Source organism: Marmota marmota, unplaced genomic scaffold (assembly GCF_001458135.2).
Source record: "Marmota marmota marmota unplaced genomic scaffold, marMar, whole genome shotgun sequence".
In the NCBI taxonomy this organism is placed as follows: Eukaryota; Metazoa; Chordata; class Mammalia; order Rodentia; family Sciuridae; genus Marmota; species Marmota marmota.
Genome location: NW_026000196.1, coordinates 4686559 through 4703091, shown reverse-complemented (window position 1 = coordinate 4703091; position 16533 = coordinate 4686559). Strand labels below are relative to the sequence as shown.

Sequence of the window (16533 nt, the reverse complement as noted above, 5' to 3'; positions counted from 1 at the left end):
ACAGAACTCTGTGATAGCTCTAGTCCTATTGCATTCTTCTTGGAAAAAAAAAAAATTACCTGTTCTGTACCAGAGTTTCCTCAACTGTAAAATAAGGAAGACGGATTAGGTGGTCAGCAAAAATTCTAAAACCTTTCTAATTCTAAAATTTTGTGATTCATTACATTTTCAAGAAAACAAATTTATTATTGTTTTAACTTAAAAAGGCACTTTAAGCTTTTTGTTTCTTATTGTAGAATGAAAGATTGTTACCCATTATAAAAGCTATTTCTGGCAACAGTAAATAGTACTCCTGTAAATGTCGCCAGTGCCCTTCTCTCTTTACCTTTTGAAAATTATAAACTATAACCACATATATTAGGTGATCTCTTTTTTAAAAAAATATTTATTTTCTAGGTGTAGTTGGACACAATACCTTTATTTAATTTATTCATTTTTATGTGGTGCTGAGGATCAAACCCAAGGCCTTGCACACACTAGGTGAGTGTGCTACCGCTGAGCCACAACCCCAGCCCCAAGTGATCTCTTTTCAGGCCTTTTCTAACTTGATCTCATTGGAAACTACCTCTTTCTCCTTGAAATTCTCTTAATTCAGCTCTCATGACACTCATTTTTGTTTTTCTCATTTTTTTTTCTCATGACACTTGCATTTTTGTTGTCCATCTGTCTCCTTTGATTACTTCTGTATGCCTGTCCCATTTATTGACATCTCTCTCTCTCCTTTATTGTGGCGATCTATTTCCAGATCTCAGGCTTTTGCTAAGCTTCACTCACACTAGTATTTCCTACCTGGTCATTTCACAAACTCTAAATGTCTAAAAGTTACAAATAGAACCTCTTGTCCACTCTTTAAAGCCCTAAATCTGCTCTTCTTCCCATTTTTAATTGACATTATCATCTACTCAAATTTTGTTCATTTTTTTGTAAAAGAAACTATCCTTGATATTACTGATTTTTCCCTTTATCCCTCACATTTAGTCTGTCCCCTTGTCCTATTGATTCTTATTTCAAAATGTCTCTAGTTAATCCCCTCCTTACCATTTCCACAACAGAGGTCTTTATTGTTGTCTCTTGCTTGGGTTTTTGCAAGACTGTCTCTCCCAGTTGCTCTGCTTCCCATCTGTTCCCCTTTCACAGTGCTTCCACTTATCAAAAGAAAGAAAGTCAAAATGTGTAATTGAATTCTTTACTAGAAGAACAATAATGCTGTATCAGAGCACACTCTAAGGAGAAGACATGCATCAACTAGCTAGCTAGCATTTTCGATACTGGCCGGCATGGTGGCACAGGCCTGTAATCCCAGTGACATGGAGGCTGAGGCACAAGTTCAAGGCTAGTCTGGACAATTTAGCAAGATCCTGTCTTGAAATAAAAAATAAAAAGGGCTGGGTTGTAGCTCAGTGGTAGAGCACCCCAGGGTTCAATCACTAGTACCAGGAGAAAAAAAAAAAAATCTTTTGACAGTCTTATGTCAGGTTCGTGGATAAGATCAAAGACACTGTTGACAGAGATGTTAGTTCACAGAAGGAATATGTGGTTTCAGAAGGATTCTATAGCCAAGTAAATAAACAGTGACAGTGCATTGTATTTGTGCTATAGAATAGTACCATTTGGTAGAAATACAACATGGCCCTGTAATAGGGTCAGAATCACGGTATACACACAGTTTACGTGCTGAATATATTCTCTGAATAGACTTCTTTGCAAAGGCTGTAAGACTTGTGGAGCTTCAAAGCTATGATATTAAGAACATCAGAGCAAAATTGCCTTATCTCTGGATAAGTTACAATGCTAATCCTTGGAATGCATCTGAAGATACAAATTTTGAAGCATTTTGAAGAACTTCCAAGTTAATTAATCAAAAGTGCCAGTAAATTTCGAGTATTGTCCCTATTATTTAGTGGTGTGAATTTTGGTATACTGTCACCAAGTTAAAAAATGTTATAAGTAACAATGAGAAATTTTTCTGAAAGAAAGGGAAAAAAAAATCTGGTTTTGGAGGTGAAGCAAAGCATCCTTTAGGGAAAAGGCAAAGGGTGACAATTACAGAAATGATGATTCATTAAGATGTGTCATTTCAATTATAATAAAATAAGTGAATCAAACAGGAAATGCCCTTTTTTTTTTTTTTTTTTTTTTTTGCCTGATGAGCAGAGAGGTTTAAAAGTGTAGTGTTTGGCACTGCTGAAGGTAATCGGAGGTGGGTACTCTGGGTGCGTTTCCTTGTTGGGGAGGACAAATTAATAAATACAACCTCTTCGAAAAGGAGGCATCACATTTCCATGAATCAGTCATAATAATGCAAGATGCAAAGATTTATGTATGAGGATATTCATCCTAATATTATTTGTTAAATAATGAGATCTACATGCCACAGGAAAAAAAATCTGATATGTGCATTTAGGGATATAGTTCAGTGAGAAAACGATGATACAAAAACACTTCGTCAATTTCAAGCCTTAAATTTTTCATATAACAGTTAAATAAACATAATTTGAAAGAAAACCAGGCCCCAGTGATCTCCATTTTTCACCAGTTGTGTGCCTTGGACAAGACACTCAGACTTGGGAGGCTTTTCTTCTACCTTTTTTTGAGTCTCGTCCTCTGTATGGTGGTGATAGTACTTCCTAATGGGTTTGTCGTGATGATTAAATGGGATAACTTCTCTAGAAAGATACCAAGCCTTTGAGCAGGGCTCAGTGTTCCTTCCCTTCTTTGGTGGGCTTCTCAAGCCTCCCTGCTCCTGCCCCTCGGCCTCTAAAAACACCACAAACTTGAAATCAAAACTGCGCGCGTCGGGTGGGGCTCGGATGACATCATAAGCTCTGAAAGGATGCACTTCAGGGCTATAGCTGGTCTAGTAAAGCCAGCCGCGGCCGAGCGCACGCGCAGACCGTGAGATCCGCCCAACATGCTCTCCCATTGCACTTCACACGCCCAGTGCGCAGCTCCTGCTTGGGCGGAGACAGACCCGCGAGGTAGTCCGCCGTGGCGGAGGGGCGGGGATGAGGCGGGGCTTCGTGAGGAATGATGGGAAGCCGCACCAATCGCATGGCTGCTCCGCCTCGGAGCTCAATTTGAAATTCCGCGGGGCCCAACGGCTCGCGGAGCCGCTACCCACAGCGAGAACTTCGGTGTGTGTTGCTGGTTGCTGCGCTCGTACCCGCGTGAAGGAGGTCGGGGGTCTCGATTCCCTGGGACTGCTTGGAGCGTCCGCCATGAGAAGAAGGTGCGAGTCGAGATGTGGTGGGAGGGAGCGACGCCTGTCCCGGGTACTGGGCTGGTGCGGTGTCCGAGAGGCCCCTCGGCTGGGACTAGGGTGTCCGGTCAACCCGCGGCTAGCGGGTGCACGTTCGAGCCTGACGCGCTGCTCTGAGGTCCCGCAGCCTCACCCCCGTGTCGTGTATGAGCGCGGCGTCGGAGCCGCTGAGCTGGGGCTGAGGCTGGAGGCAGGAGCCCGCCCCGCAGCGCCTCAGGTGCAGCTCCTTCGCACTGAAGGCCGCCTCAAAACCTCGGTCTGTGGCTTCACATTTCTTAAAGTCGTGAAGTTCTAAAAACATCTTTTGCTTTCTGCTGTATCCGCCCTGCGGTGTTAACGCTTTACTTATTTGGAAAGACGGCTCAGTTTCCTTGCAAATTAAAGAACTGATGATGGAATTCTCTTATGGTCGTTTTAACAGCTTCCGCAGCGTTGCTGGGGAGGGAGTGTCCAGTTTGAGATCCGATTAGACGTGTGAAATTGGGCAAGAGGTCGAATGCATTTTCCCGATTCTAAAATAAGAACAATATCTGTGTAGGAGTTGTGTGTTTAAATCATACAGATGTGGAGCTGGGATTGTGGCTCAGTGGCAGAGCACTCACCTAGCATGCGCGGGGACCTGGGTTCAATCCTCAGCACCACATAAAAATAGATGAGTGGAATAAAGGTATTCTGTCCAACTACAACTAATAAATAAATAAATAAATATTAAAAAAAAATAAATAAATCATACAGATGTTTACATTCGGAAAGTAGTGGGTTAAGTATTGTGCGTATTCCGTATTAAATAATTTGTAGTTAATTGGTTAAACTGATTACACTAAGGTTCTTGGTTCCATGATTACTAATTCTGATCAGGCTTTTCCAAATGCTTGTCCTCAGGGGAATAGGAATTAAGGAATTAAGTTTAAATCATTAATACCCTTGCCAAAACAAACTTAGTGTTATAAGGTTGTGGATTGCAAATAACTTTTTAACCCACCTATTGGTGCTGGGAATATCAAACCCGGGGTTTCCAGCATGCTAAGCAAGCACTCTACCACCGAGATACGTCCTAGTTCCACAAATAATCTTATTATCTAAAGGAAATTATCTTAAAACTGCTGTGCATTTAATCTAATGGTGCATTCTGAGGACTAGTAAAATTTTAAATAGCATTTAAAGGAAAATCTTATTCACAGTTCATTATGGATAGCTCAGGTATCTTCTGTATTCAAGTGATTGAATGAAGCTAGAAAAAAAAAAGTTCCCCTTGAATGGTTATAATTAGATTTCTTAAAGGCCACTAGGATTCCTCTAACCCAAAGCTAGGTTTTGGGGGTACTTTTGAATTTCAGGTATTCATTTTTGGAAAGGGATGTGAGAAATAGGCCTCAGAAACAATGAGTGTCAGATTTTCACTGAATTAACTATGATTATGGATCCTGAAACAGGTTGTACAGAAGTTTTCACAGACCTTTTCCAGAGTCTACCACTGTCCAGGGGGAAAAACAAGGAAGTAACTCAGTGAAGGTTGACTGAAAGTAGGCAATCATGTAGAGAGGAATACTTGAAATCTTTTCCAGTCTAGTGACTTAGGTTCAAGAGACTGGAAAAAATGGTTCTTTTTACAACTTTTGTGTCCTTGTGTATTTTTTATTCACTTTCAGTTATTTAGTGATGTATTCTAAGAAAAAAAAATAGATTTGCTCCTTTTAGGGAACCATTTAGCAAGGATCACAATGATAGCTCTGAAGCATCTTCAAGTCATACAACTTTTTAAAATCTACAGGTTATTCTTTCAGAATACTTCTTGAATGTATATTATGTACAAAGTACAATTCAAATATTGGGGATAGTGTGGCAAAAAAAAAAAAAAAAAAACCTGACATCCTTGCCCCCGTAGGAGTTACATTCTGAAAAGAAAGGTAATAAACAGCTAGTGTGGTAACACAGGCCTTTAATCCCAGCAGCTGGAAGACTGAGGGCTGAAGCAGGAGGATGGCAAGTTTGAGGCAAGTCACAGCAATTTAGGGAGACCCTAACTCAAAACAGCAACACCAAAAAAAGGAGTGAGAATGTAGCTCAGTGGTAAAGCACCCCAGGGCTCAATCCATTGTACAGACTCTCAAAAAGGGTTGGGGGATGTGGTTCAGGGCTCAGGGGTTGAATGCCCCTGGGTTCCATCTCTGGTCCGAAAAAAGAAAGCATAGGAAGAAGTAGTTGCAGCTTGGTCACGGAAAGGCCTCCTAAGAAGGTGATCTTTGAGTAAAGACCTAAAATGAGGAACCAAGCTGTGCAGCATCTGAGGGAAGAGGGGTCCAGGTAGAGGGAACTGTAAACACAAATGCCCTTATGCGGTATAATATGGGGTGTTCCAGAGAGCAAGAAGGCCACTGTGACTAAAGTAGATAGTCAGTGCTGGTGTCAGAAGGTAAAATGAATATCAAATGGAATTGGGTTCCTTGGGCTTCTGGAAAGGCCAAGTCTTTAACTTGAGTGGGATGAGAAGTCCCTGGAGGGTTCTGAATGGAACCCTGTGCTCCACCTGTACTGACTGGAAACTTAAGGAGGCTTTGGCTCAAATTGGAAGCCCAGTTAAGAGCCCATTGACATACAGGTAAGAGATGATAGATGGTGACCTGGACCCATGTGGTAGGAGAGGAGAGCTAAGGAAGGTGAGATTTGGCTCTTTTGAAGGCAGTGTGAATGGCAACACACTGAAATATAAGAAAGGTGCCAAGTAATGCAAATGAAAAGAAAAAATTGGTACAATTTAAATGTTGAGAAGAGAGGAAAACATTTTATTTTGTATTGCTAGGGTTCAAACCCAGGGCTTGGTATGTTATTTTTTTAATTCTTAATTCTTTGAAATTTGTACTGTCATGTGAACTGTCCTAACAAGGATCTTTAGAAATTTCAAACACCTACTTCCATCAGACCAAATAAAATTTGTTATATATTATAAACTTGAAGGAGTAGTTAAATTTATAACAAATTGTGTGAATATTGCTTTTAGTTAGGCTGCTGAAGTCTAGCAGATAGATTGCTATTTGCTGTATAGATTTTTGTTTGTTTGTTTGTTTTGTTTTGTTTTTTGGTACTGGGAATGGAACCAACTTCATCAAGTGCTCTACCACTGAGCTATATACCCCAGCCCTTTAGATTTTATTTTGAAATCGGGTGTGGTAGTACATGCCTGTAATGCCAGCAGCTTGGGAGGCTGAGGCAGGAGGATCACAAATTCAAAGCCAGCCTTAGCAACTAGTGAGACCCTGTCTCTAATAGTTAAAATATAAGAAAGGGGCTGGGGATGTGGCTCAATGGTTAAGTGTCCCTGGGTTAAATCCCTAGTACCAATTTTTTTTTTTTTTTTTTTTTTTTTTTTTGAGACAGGGTCTCTCACTAAGTGGCTGAGGCTGACCTCAAACTTTCAATCCTCCTGCCTCAGCCTCCCAAGTAGCTGGGCGCATGCACAACCAAGGTGGCTTATCTTGGTTTTAATTGGATTTGAGACCCACAATTAATGTCCCAATCTCATGTGATTTTACTTTATAAAAGTAACTTGTATGACTAATTAGCAAAGATTTTTAAGTTTTTCAAAGAAATCACTAAATCAAAATCAGATTATATGTCAGATGTTTTGAATAACAGCTCTGATATCATATACTGTCCCGACCAACAGGACACATCAACGTGGGCATAGTGAGCACAAGCCTTTTTAAGTTTTTCAAGAAAACGCAGGCTTAATTTTTTGTAGACACTCTGGGTTCCTTCCTGCCTAGGGGTGAACTCCTCATCCTCTGAGTCCTGATCTTCCTCGTGCCATTCCCCCGCTTCCTCCTCTTGATCCTCTTCTTTGTCCTCAGCCTGGGCGGGCTTATCTATCTGACTTCAGGTGATTGGGAAGGCGAGAACAGGCCGATGGCACGGCTTAGCCTTTGTATTAGACCACCTTGGGCCAGCTCGGGTTGACTCCGTGCCTAAGGCTAATGAGCGAAGCTCAGAGTCAAGGGATCTTAATTCTTTTAAAAGTTGGATCTGTTCCCGTCTATGTTGGAGAGACTCTCGCAAGGGAGCCAGGTTAGGTAAGGGAAGTGGAGAAAAAATATCTGAGGGGTCAGTTGGCCCCTGAAGGGCCGGAGCACAAAAGGCAGGAGGGATATAGGAGGGAGGTGGATGTGTAAGTCCTATAGGCTGTATCAGGGTCCTGAGAGGTGGCGGGTCTTCTGAATGGTAGCGAGCTGCTTCCTTCTCCAAGGTAGCCTCCTCCCCAGGGGTCAATATGTCTCCGGCATTTAAAACTGGATAAAGGCAGTTGGTAACCTTTGGAGCCTTATTCATTAGGGTGGGATTTTGAGGGGGACCAGGAAGGTTCCCAGGGTCCTAGGGAGACTGAGAAGTATCTATGTCTATACTAACTGAAGGGCATGCCGAGGGGGGACGAGAGGTCTTTTGCATAGCCTCTTCCCCAATCCTGACAAGTTTTAAGGTACCATTGTCAAAGGGTGAACTTTTAAGAATTTCATTAATTAAGTTCCAGTAAGAAAAGGTGGGAACAGGCACCTTTTCTGGGCCAAAGGATTCATAATAATCTTTTAAACAGTCTCCTACTCTAAGCCATCTTTTACCATCAATGGTCCCTTCAAGGGGAAACCATGGACACAATTCTCCTATGTATGAAAAGAATAATTTTAAGTCCTTTTTCTTAACATGCGCCCCTCGTGTCTTGAGGGCCTCCTTGAGGCCTGACAAAAACAAATCATGTGACGAAACTGCTTGTCCCATGGTGGGTCACTCACCTTGCGTCGTCCTCACTTTCCTCCTGGATCTGATCTCGAGCTCTGCTTGGCCAAGTCTTCCTGGAGGACGGCGTTCCTTCTCAGTCAAAGGCTCGAGCCCCACATTGGGCGCCAAATGTCCCGTCCGGCAGGACACATCATGTGAAATTTTCCTTTTCCATATTTGCAACTCCCTTCTCTGATAGTGAGAAACTCAGCACCCACTGTTTTCGATAAATGATTTGATGATTCTCCCCATATGCTGTCACCCCTCTGCTACGTGTATGTGTCCCATCTGGCAGGACACATCAACGTGGGCAGCGAACCTAGATGGGCAGGAATGAAGGGACAAGAGACAAGAGACACGAAAGGATGACAGCAAGACAGGAGTTCTGATCAAGCTGCAAACTTTTATTGTTCACACAGGGGTATTTATATGCTGGGGATGGGGAAGCTCTCTAATCAGCAATTGCTGGATGTGGGTGGTAAAACTGCCAGCTGCAAGATATCTGATGATCCTGATAACCGCAGGATGTTCCAGGGAGATAGGTAGCTGCAGGATGTCTCCCAGGGGGCTGTCAGGCTATTCTTTGAAGGAGAATTTCCTTCTAGTTCCTGACAATATACCACATAATTTACCTTCATGAAGTATACGGTGATTCTTAGAATATTCAGAGTTGTGTAATTATCACCGCAGTTTTAGAATATTTTCAGCATTCTTCCAAAACCCCATTAGTGGTCAATCATCTTTTTAGCCTATGGTCTACATATTCACAACTGTTTTTTCTATTCTGAGTAATTCACACAAAGGAGTCATTCACACAAATGAATCGTAAGTATGTGGTCCTTAGTGACTTGCTTCCTTTAAGATAATGTTTTCAAAGTGTATTGCCTGATAATATTCCAGTGTAAATACATTACATGTTATTTACCCATTTGTGGTGTTTTCACTTTTTGGCTATTATAAGTAATGCTGCTATAAACATTCCTGAACAAGTTTTTGTATGGTCATCTTTTTAATTCTCTTGGGTAAATATCTAGTAATGGATATTGGGGTTGCATGATAACAATGTTTAAATGTTTAGAACCTGACAGACCCGTTTTTGAAGAGCTGTATCATCTTGCTTTCCCATAAGCAGTGTATGAGGGTTCCAGTTTCTCACCAATACTTAATATTTGTCTTAAATATAGGAATCTTGGTGGCTATGCCATGGTATCTCATTGTGGCTTTGATTTGCAATTCCCTAATAACTAACATTGTTGAGCATCTTTTTGTGTGTTTATTGGCAATGGTATATCTTTGGAGAAATGACTTCTCAAATTCTTTGCCCATTGTACTGGATTTTCTACTGTTTGGGGGGAAAAATGATCACTTTTTACTTTCATTACAAGATCTTGCCTATAAACCTGATTGTCAGGATCTGAAAGTGCATTAATTCTGATGGATCTGGAATCTTTGATAGGAATTCAAAGCCATTTGTTTTACATTTATCAAACAACTTCTATGTATTAGGGTCTGGTAAAATGAAGATGGTAAAGACATGGTGGTCCCTGTCTTTATTTATGACAAGTTCATAGCTTTCCAGAGGACACTGTGGCAGATGAAAGGAGCCAAGTGTGCAAACCATGAGGGTTACATTCATATCAAATATTGACCACAGATTAGATCTTGAGAGTTATTTATAGTAGGATCTTGACTTGTTTCTCCTTGTTATTGAAGTAAAGTGTGAAGAGTCTTTGCCTGGGGAAGTTCTTTAGCTGCACTTTAGTTCACTGAGATCATATTAAATAAATGCTTTATTTCCTGCTAACATTTCTAAAATAAAAGAAGCACAGTAAATTCTTTGAAGCACTAGATTATATCAGGTTATTGATACTGGCTGTCTGGTATAGGCAACTGGTATTTGTGTAGAATTTTCTTCAGGAACAGTCAACTTTAAAATGGGATTTCGTGGCTAGAGAAATGTCTGAAGGTTTTTGTGAATGTTCCCAGGTTCTAGATCTAGGCTAGTGGATCAGAGCACATCTAGTGTCTGGTTTCTCTGGTGCCCAGGCAGTCTTTGTTATCCTGTTGTATCTAAAGGAAAGACCTCTCTGTTCTTTAAATATTTTGTAAAACAGACAAATGGTTATAATTTTTAAAGATAAAATACAGGATGCCAGTTAAATACATATTTGGGATAAACAATTTTTTGGTTAAAGTAAACTTTTGTAATAGAAGAATAGTATGCATGTAGAAATGTTAACGAAGTTAATACACTTGTGTGAGTATCCCAGAAGCCTTCTTTGTGGCCTCTCCCAATCATTCCTTCTTTAGAACCAAGGGGACCACTCTCCTGATTCCTGAGAGCATAAGTTAGTTTTGCCTCGTTTTGAACTGCATCCCTCCTTGGTGCTGGGGATTAAGCCTAGGGATTTGTGCATGCTAGGCAGGCCCTCTACCATTGAGCTACACCTTGGGCCCCAGGTTTTGAACTTTATATTGATGGCAATCACACAGTGATACATGCTTGCTTGTCTGGTTTCTTTGTTCATCCTAATTTTTCCCCTCCCCTATGTCTTTTTTCTTTTAATACCTTTGTTTTATTTATTCATTTTTATGTGGTGCTGAGAATCTAATCCAGTGCCTCACACATGCCAGGCAAATGCTGTACCACTGAACCACATCCCCAGCCTCTCATTCTTTTTTTTTAAATTTTTTTAGTTTGAGACAGGGTTTTGTTGTTGTTGTTTTGTAGATTCCTTAGGACTTTAAATAAAACACCACCATCTGACAATAGATTGTGTTATGACTTTCTTACTGATCTTTATTTCTTTTATTCCTTTTTTTTGGAGGGGGGGCTTATTTAGATGTCTAATACTTCCGGTAAGATGTGGTTAAAGTAGGCATCTTTGTCTTGTTCTTGACATTAGATAAATCACAATTTTACCATTATGTTAGCTGTATTTTTTTATTTATATATAACGGCGGAATGCATTACAATTCTTATTACATATATAGAACACAATTTTTCATACCTCTGGTCGTATACATAGTATATTCACACCAATTCGTGTCTAAGTTGCCCAGTCTGGTCTCCATCCTGTGGTTATCCCGCTTCTATAGTCATGTTCCACTGTGCCCAATCAGAGATGCTTAACCACTAAGTCACATCTCTAGCTCTTTTTGTTTTTAGACAGGATCTTGCTAAGTTACTCAGGAACCTGCTGAGGCTGGCTTTGAACTCATGATCCTCCTGTCTCAGCCTCCCAAATTGCTGGGATTACAAGTGTGTGCCATTGTACCTAGCTTCCTAAGTTTTTCTTATGGTTTATCTATTTTTCTAAAGATTTACAGTATAATTTACACATAATAAACCTAACTCATTTGACATGTTCAGTTTTAATTGTATACTATTATATATTTTCCATCAAGGTCTAGAACCATTTAATCACCCCAAAAAGTTTCTATTGCTCTTTTGCAGTTGATCTTCCCTGATCTCAAGAAATTAATTTGCTTTTTCAGTAAAGTTGTTTGTTTTTTGTACTGCTGGTTGAACTCAGGGAGCGCTGAGCCACTGAGATACACCTACACCCCAGCCCTTTTTTTAAATTTATTTTATTTTTAGTTGTTGATGGGCCTTTATTTTATTCATTTATTTATATGTGGTATTGAGAATCGAACCCAGTGCTTCATGTATGTGAGGCAAATGCTCTACTGCTGAGGCTGGCCTCAGAATTTGGGATCTTCTAGCCTTCTGAGTCATTTTAGGTGTGTGCCACCCTGCCTGGTTCTTTTACTAAATTTTTATCTCTCCTAGAATGTTATAAAATGGAATCATTATGATATGTAGGGTTTGACTTTTTTCATTTAGTATAATTAAATGTTTTAGTTTTATTAATGTTGCATGTACCTTGCTCCTTTTCCTTTTCATTACTGGGGATTGAACCCAGGGGTACTCTACTACTAAGCTATGTCCTAACCTCTTTTTATTTTTATTTTTTTTATTTTGAGACAGTGTCTTGCTAAGTTCCCAGACTGGCCTTGAATTGTGAACCTCTTGCCTTAGCCTTCTGATTCTCTGGGATTATGTGTGGCTTGTGTTCAGTTTTTTGTTGTTTATTTTTGGTACCTGGGATTTAGCCCAGGAGTGCTTTATTACTGAGCTACATCCCCAGTCCTTTTTATTTTTTATTTTTATTGTGAGACAGAGTCTAAGTTAGGGCCTTGAAAATCGCTGAGACTGGCCTCAAACTTGTGATCTTCCTGCCTTAGCCTCCCAGGTTGCTGGGATGATAGTTGCTAGGATGATTGCACCACCACAGTGAGTTCAATTTTAATAGATGTTGCTAATATATATTAACATGGTTGTACTGATTTATACACTTTACTAGCAATGTATGAAAGTTCAGCTTTTCTACATCTTTACCAACATTGATATTCATCTTAGTAATTTTAGCCACTTTGGGTTACTAGTTGTAATTTGAGAATAAGATCAGGCTCGGCGTGGTGATGCACTCAGTAATCCTAGCTACTCAGGAGGCTGAGGCAGAAGGATCACAAGTTTGAGGCCAGTCTCAGCAACTTAGTTATATTCTGTTTAAAATTAAAGAGTTGAGGGGCTGGGGCTGGGGTTGAGGCTCAGTGGTAGAGCACTTGCCTAACATGTGAGGTACTGGATTTGATTCTCAGCACCATGTATAAATAAATGAATAAAATAAAGGTCCATCAACATCTTAAAAAAAATAAAAATAAAAAATAAGGGGCTGGGAATGTAGGTCAGAGTATTTGCCTGTCATATATGCAAGGCCTTGAATTTGCCTTGTACCTCGAAAAAATAATAATAATAATTAATCACTTGCTTCTTAACAGCAAACTCATGTTAGTTTATTTTGCTGACATTTTGCCTAATTTTTCTTTAATAAAAGCATTTGTGATTATTATACTGTTAAAAGTAGAATCATCAATGAAAACCCAGATTCTGAGTACCATTCAAGGAGTGAATTTCCATGATGGGGATTGTGATATTGCATTTTGTTTGGCTTGTACCGGGAGAGAAGGAAAAAGGAATAGTCAGAGGTGAATTAAGCTAAATTCAGCTTTAAAGCTGCTGAAAAGATAGTCTATTTAGTTCCTGAAAATACTACTTTTAGTCTGTAGGCAAAGATTGATGCAACAGGTGAGTTTGTTTTGTTTTGTTTTTCAGTGAGGTACTCGCAGAGGAGTCCATTGTATGTCTCCAGAAAGCCCTAAATCACCTTCGGGAAATATGGGAATTGATCGGGATTCCAGAGGACCAGAGGTTACAAAGAACTGAGGTTGTAAAGAAGCATATCAAGGTGAGTTGAGTAATACTGGTGTCAGGCATAAGGATGCTGGTGTCTCATCTGAGAAATATGATCACCTACACTAGGATATTATAAGCTTTTCCTGTTTTGTTCTTAGGCTTTTCCTGTTTTTGTTTGTTTGTTAAGCCTTTTCTTGATATTTTGTATTATGAACATTTTGGTGTTGGGGTTTTCTTCTGTAAACTTATATGGATTATTTTCTCTTTTATAGGATCTTCTGGATATGATGATTGCTGAAGAAGAGAGCCTGAAGGAAAGGCTTATCAAAAGCATATCCATCTGCCAAAAAGAGTTGAACACCCTGTGCAGTGAGTTACATGTTGAGCCATTTCAGGTACATGGCAGTTTGGAGGTATCCAGCTTGGGTTTGAGATTTAGGAAGAAGCAATGACTTTGGACTACAGACAGAAGACTTCCTTATAGGGTTTTTACTGGAAAAATGGGGAGAGCATGGTACTTGGCCAATTAGTTCTGTAAAGTGATTTTTTTTATTTATGTAGAGAACATAAATAAAAAAGAAATGGAACAACTAATAGGTGATCAGAACTAAGCTTCTTGGGGCTAGGGCTGTAACTCAGTGGCAAAGCCTTGCCTTGCACTTGTGAGGCACTGAGTTCAATCCTCAGCGCGCGAGCGCTCTCTCTCTCTCTCTCTCTCTCTCATATATATATATTTGTTCATCTACAACTAAAAAAATATACAAAAATTTAAAAAAAGAAGGCTGGGGTTGTGGCTCAGCGGTAGAGCGCTCGCCTAGCACGTGCGAGGCCCTGGGTTCGATCCTCAGCACCACATAAAAATAAAAGAAAATTTAAAAAAAAGAAAATCACCAATCCTCAACATATAAAATTATTTTTAAAAAAATAATAATAAATAAATTAAAATTAAAAAAGAAAGAAGATTCTTGCTGTAGTTCTGCTTTGTAGAGCATATTAATTTTTTAAAAAATTGACTTGGAGAAAAAGGTAGGCACAGATAATATTATGCTATTCTTTCTCTGAGAGAAAATGAAAAGAGGTACCTAGGAAGCAAAAGTAACTAGTGATAAAAGGAAAAGTTACCCCAAAATTCAACCTTTGTGGTTCTTTTCCTACTCCAAAGTTGTATGCCACTGAATCAGCCAGAGGGCTCCCTCAGAAGAAATGTCTCAAAAGCCAGGAGAACATATCTAGCTCAGCAGGCCATGATTATCAGTGTAGGTAGCTGAGAGATAACTGTATGTGGTCCAACATAAGTCAGGGATTTGAGTGAGGATATCAGGAGACAGGGTGCTGAAACAGCTCTGCTTAGAACTAGTGAAAACAGTGTTAGAATTGTGAAAGAACAGGTGGAGCTTGGCTAGGTAAAGATGTACTAATAAGGTTCTCTGGTCCCTCTTGCTGTTACAGGAAGAACTGCCTGTGTGTTTAGTCTGTTTTTTGAACTTTTAATGTGAAATTGGGTGAAAAGTTAGGTATATAGTGGCATTCTCCCTGAAATTATATGACAGTTCCTATTTTACTAATGTTAAATGAAGTTGTGTAAGTTTATAGAACATATAACTCCCCCTTCTCCTTTTGTCAGTTAAGAGTAACGCAGGGACCACTAAATTTATTTTTATTGGTAAGGTGATATTCATGAGATTATTAAGGTTTTGTTTTGTTTTGTTTTTGAGGTAGGTGCTGGGGATTGAATCCAGGAGTGCTTTACCACTGAGCTACATTCCCAGTACTTCTTATTTTAACACATGGTCTCAATAAGTTGCTGAGGATGGCCTTGTACTTGCGATTCCCATTTCTTAGCCTCCTGAGTAGCAGTGATATAGGCACCATGCTCATTGAAGCTAGATATAGATACCTTCTTGCTAACTCAAAGCCAGCTTTTCAACCAATATTATGTTTCTTGCAAAAGTGCTATGGTATCTAAAGAAGTCAAATTCATAGAGACACAAAGTATAATGGTGGTTGTGATGAGCTGGGGGTGGAGGCAGAGAATGAAGACTTTTTATTAAATACAGTTTCAGTTTTACAAGATTAAGTAACTTCTGGAAGTGGATGAAGGTGATGGTTATAGAACAGTATGAGTGTACAGATGCTCCTCAACTTAAAATAGGGTTACATGCAATAAATCTATTATAAGTAAAAAATGCATGCTATCAGACTAAACCTGCTGAATAAAGTTTAGCCTAGTTTACCTTACACTTGTGCTCAGAACACTTACATAGCCTGGAGTTGGGCAAAATAATCTAACACAGCCAGGCGTGGTGGCGCAACCTATAATCCCAGTTACTGAGGTTGGAGGATCCAAATTGAAGGCCAACCTCAGCAATTTAGTGAGACACTATCTCAAAATCAAAAGGGATAGAGAAGTGTAGTTCATTGGTTAAAGCACCAGGGGGTAGGGGGAATTAAGCCTGGTAATCCTAGCACCTTTAATCCCAGCGGTTTGGCAGGCTGAGGCAGGAGGATCTCAAGTTCAAAGCCAGCCTCAGCAACTTAGTGAGACCATGTCTGAAAATAAAAAAGGGCAAGGGATGTGGCTCAATGACTGAATGTCTTTGGGTTCAATCCCTAGTACCCCCTGCCAAAAAAAAAAAAGAGAGAGAGAGAGACAGAAACTGTTAAGTTGGTGACTATCTGTACTTAATCCAAAAAAATTTTTTTAAACATTTTTTTAGTTGTCAATTGACCTTTATTTTTATAAAGAGTGACCTGGTATCTATTAACCTTTCCTCATTTGGGACCTTCCTTAGGAGTTCTTCTTTGTGCCATATTCTATTGGTTATGAGTTGATTTATTTGTAAATTTAACTGAAAGTCTATCAATTCTCTTCCACTGTCCTTCTCAAGTGATTCCTGTGAAAGAATTACTTGAAACCTTGTAACATTGGTATACTGTCTTATACAGGAAGAAGGAGAAACAACTATCTTGCAACTAGAAAAAGATTTGCGCACTCAGGTAGAATTGATGCGAAAACAGAAAAAGGAGAGAAAACAGGAACTGAAGCTACTTCAAGAACAAGATCAAGAATTGTGTGAAATTCTTTGCATGCCCCACTATGACATTGATAATACTTCTGTTCCCACTTTAGAAGAACTGAACCAGTTCAGACAACATGTGGCAACACTGAGGGAAACAAAGGTACACTACCTGCATTTATACTTCCCAAAAGTCCTTCTGGCCTTCTTATAGGTTACTTTAATTATTA

At 39.7% G+C, this 16533-nt stretch overlaps 1 protein-coding gene across 4 annotated transcripts in view; it reads left to right on the top strand.

The window, feature by feature from the left end:
* The first annotated feature begins 3069 nt into the window (after positions 1–3069).
* Positions 3070–16533, top strand: part of Prc1 (protein regulator of cytokinesis 1) — a 28999-nt gene continuing 15535 nt past the window's right edge. For all 4 annotated transcript variants that reach the window (XM_015493056.2, XM_015493055.2, XM_048790235.1 and 1 more), the window contains exons 1-4: positions 3070–3229; positions 13206–13338; positions 13559–13681; positions 16233–16466. In XM_015493056.2, coding sequence (XP_015348542.1) covers positions 3219–3229; positions 13206–13338; positions 13559–13681; positions 16233–16466 — 501 coding nt within the window. In that variant the 5' untranslated portion in view covers positions 3070–3218. The remainder of the gene's footprint in view (positions 3230–13205; positions 13339–13558; positions 13682–16232; positions 16467–16533) is intronic.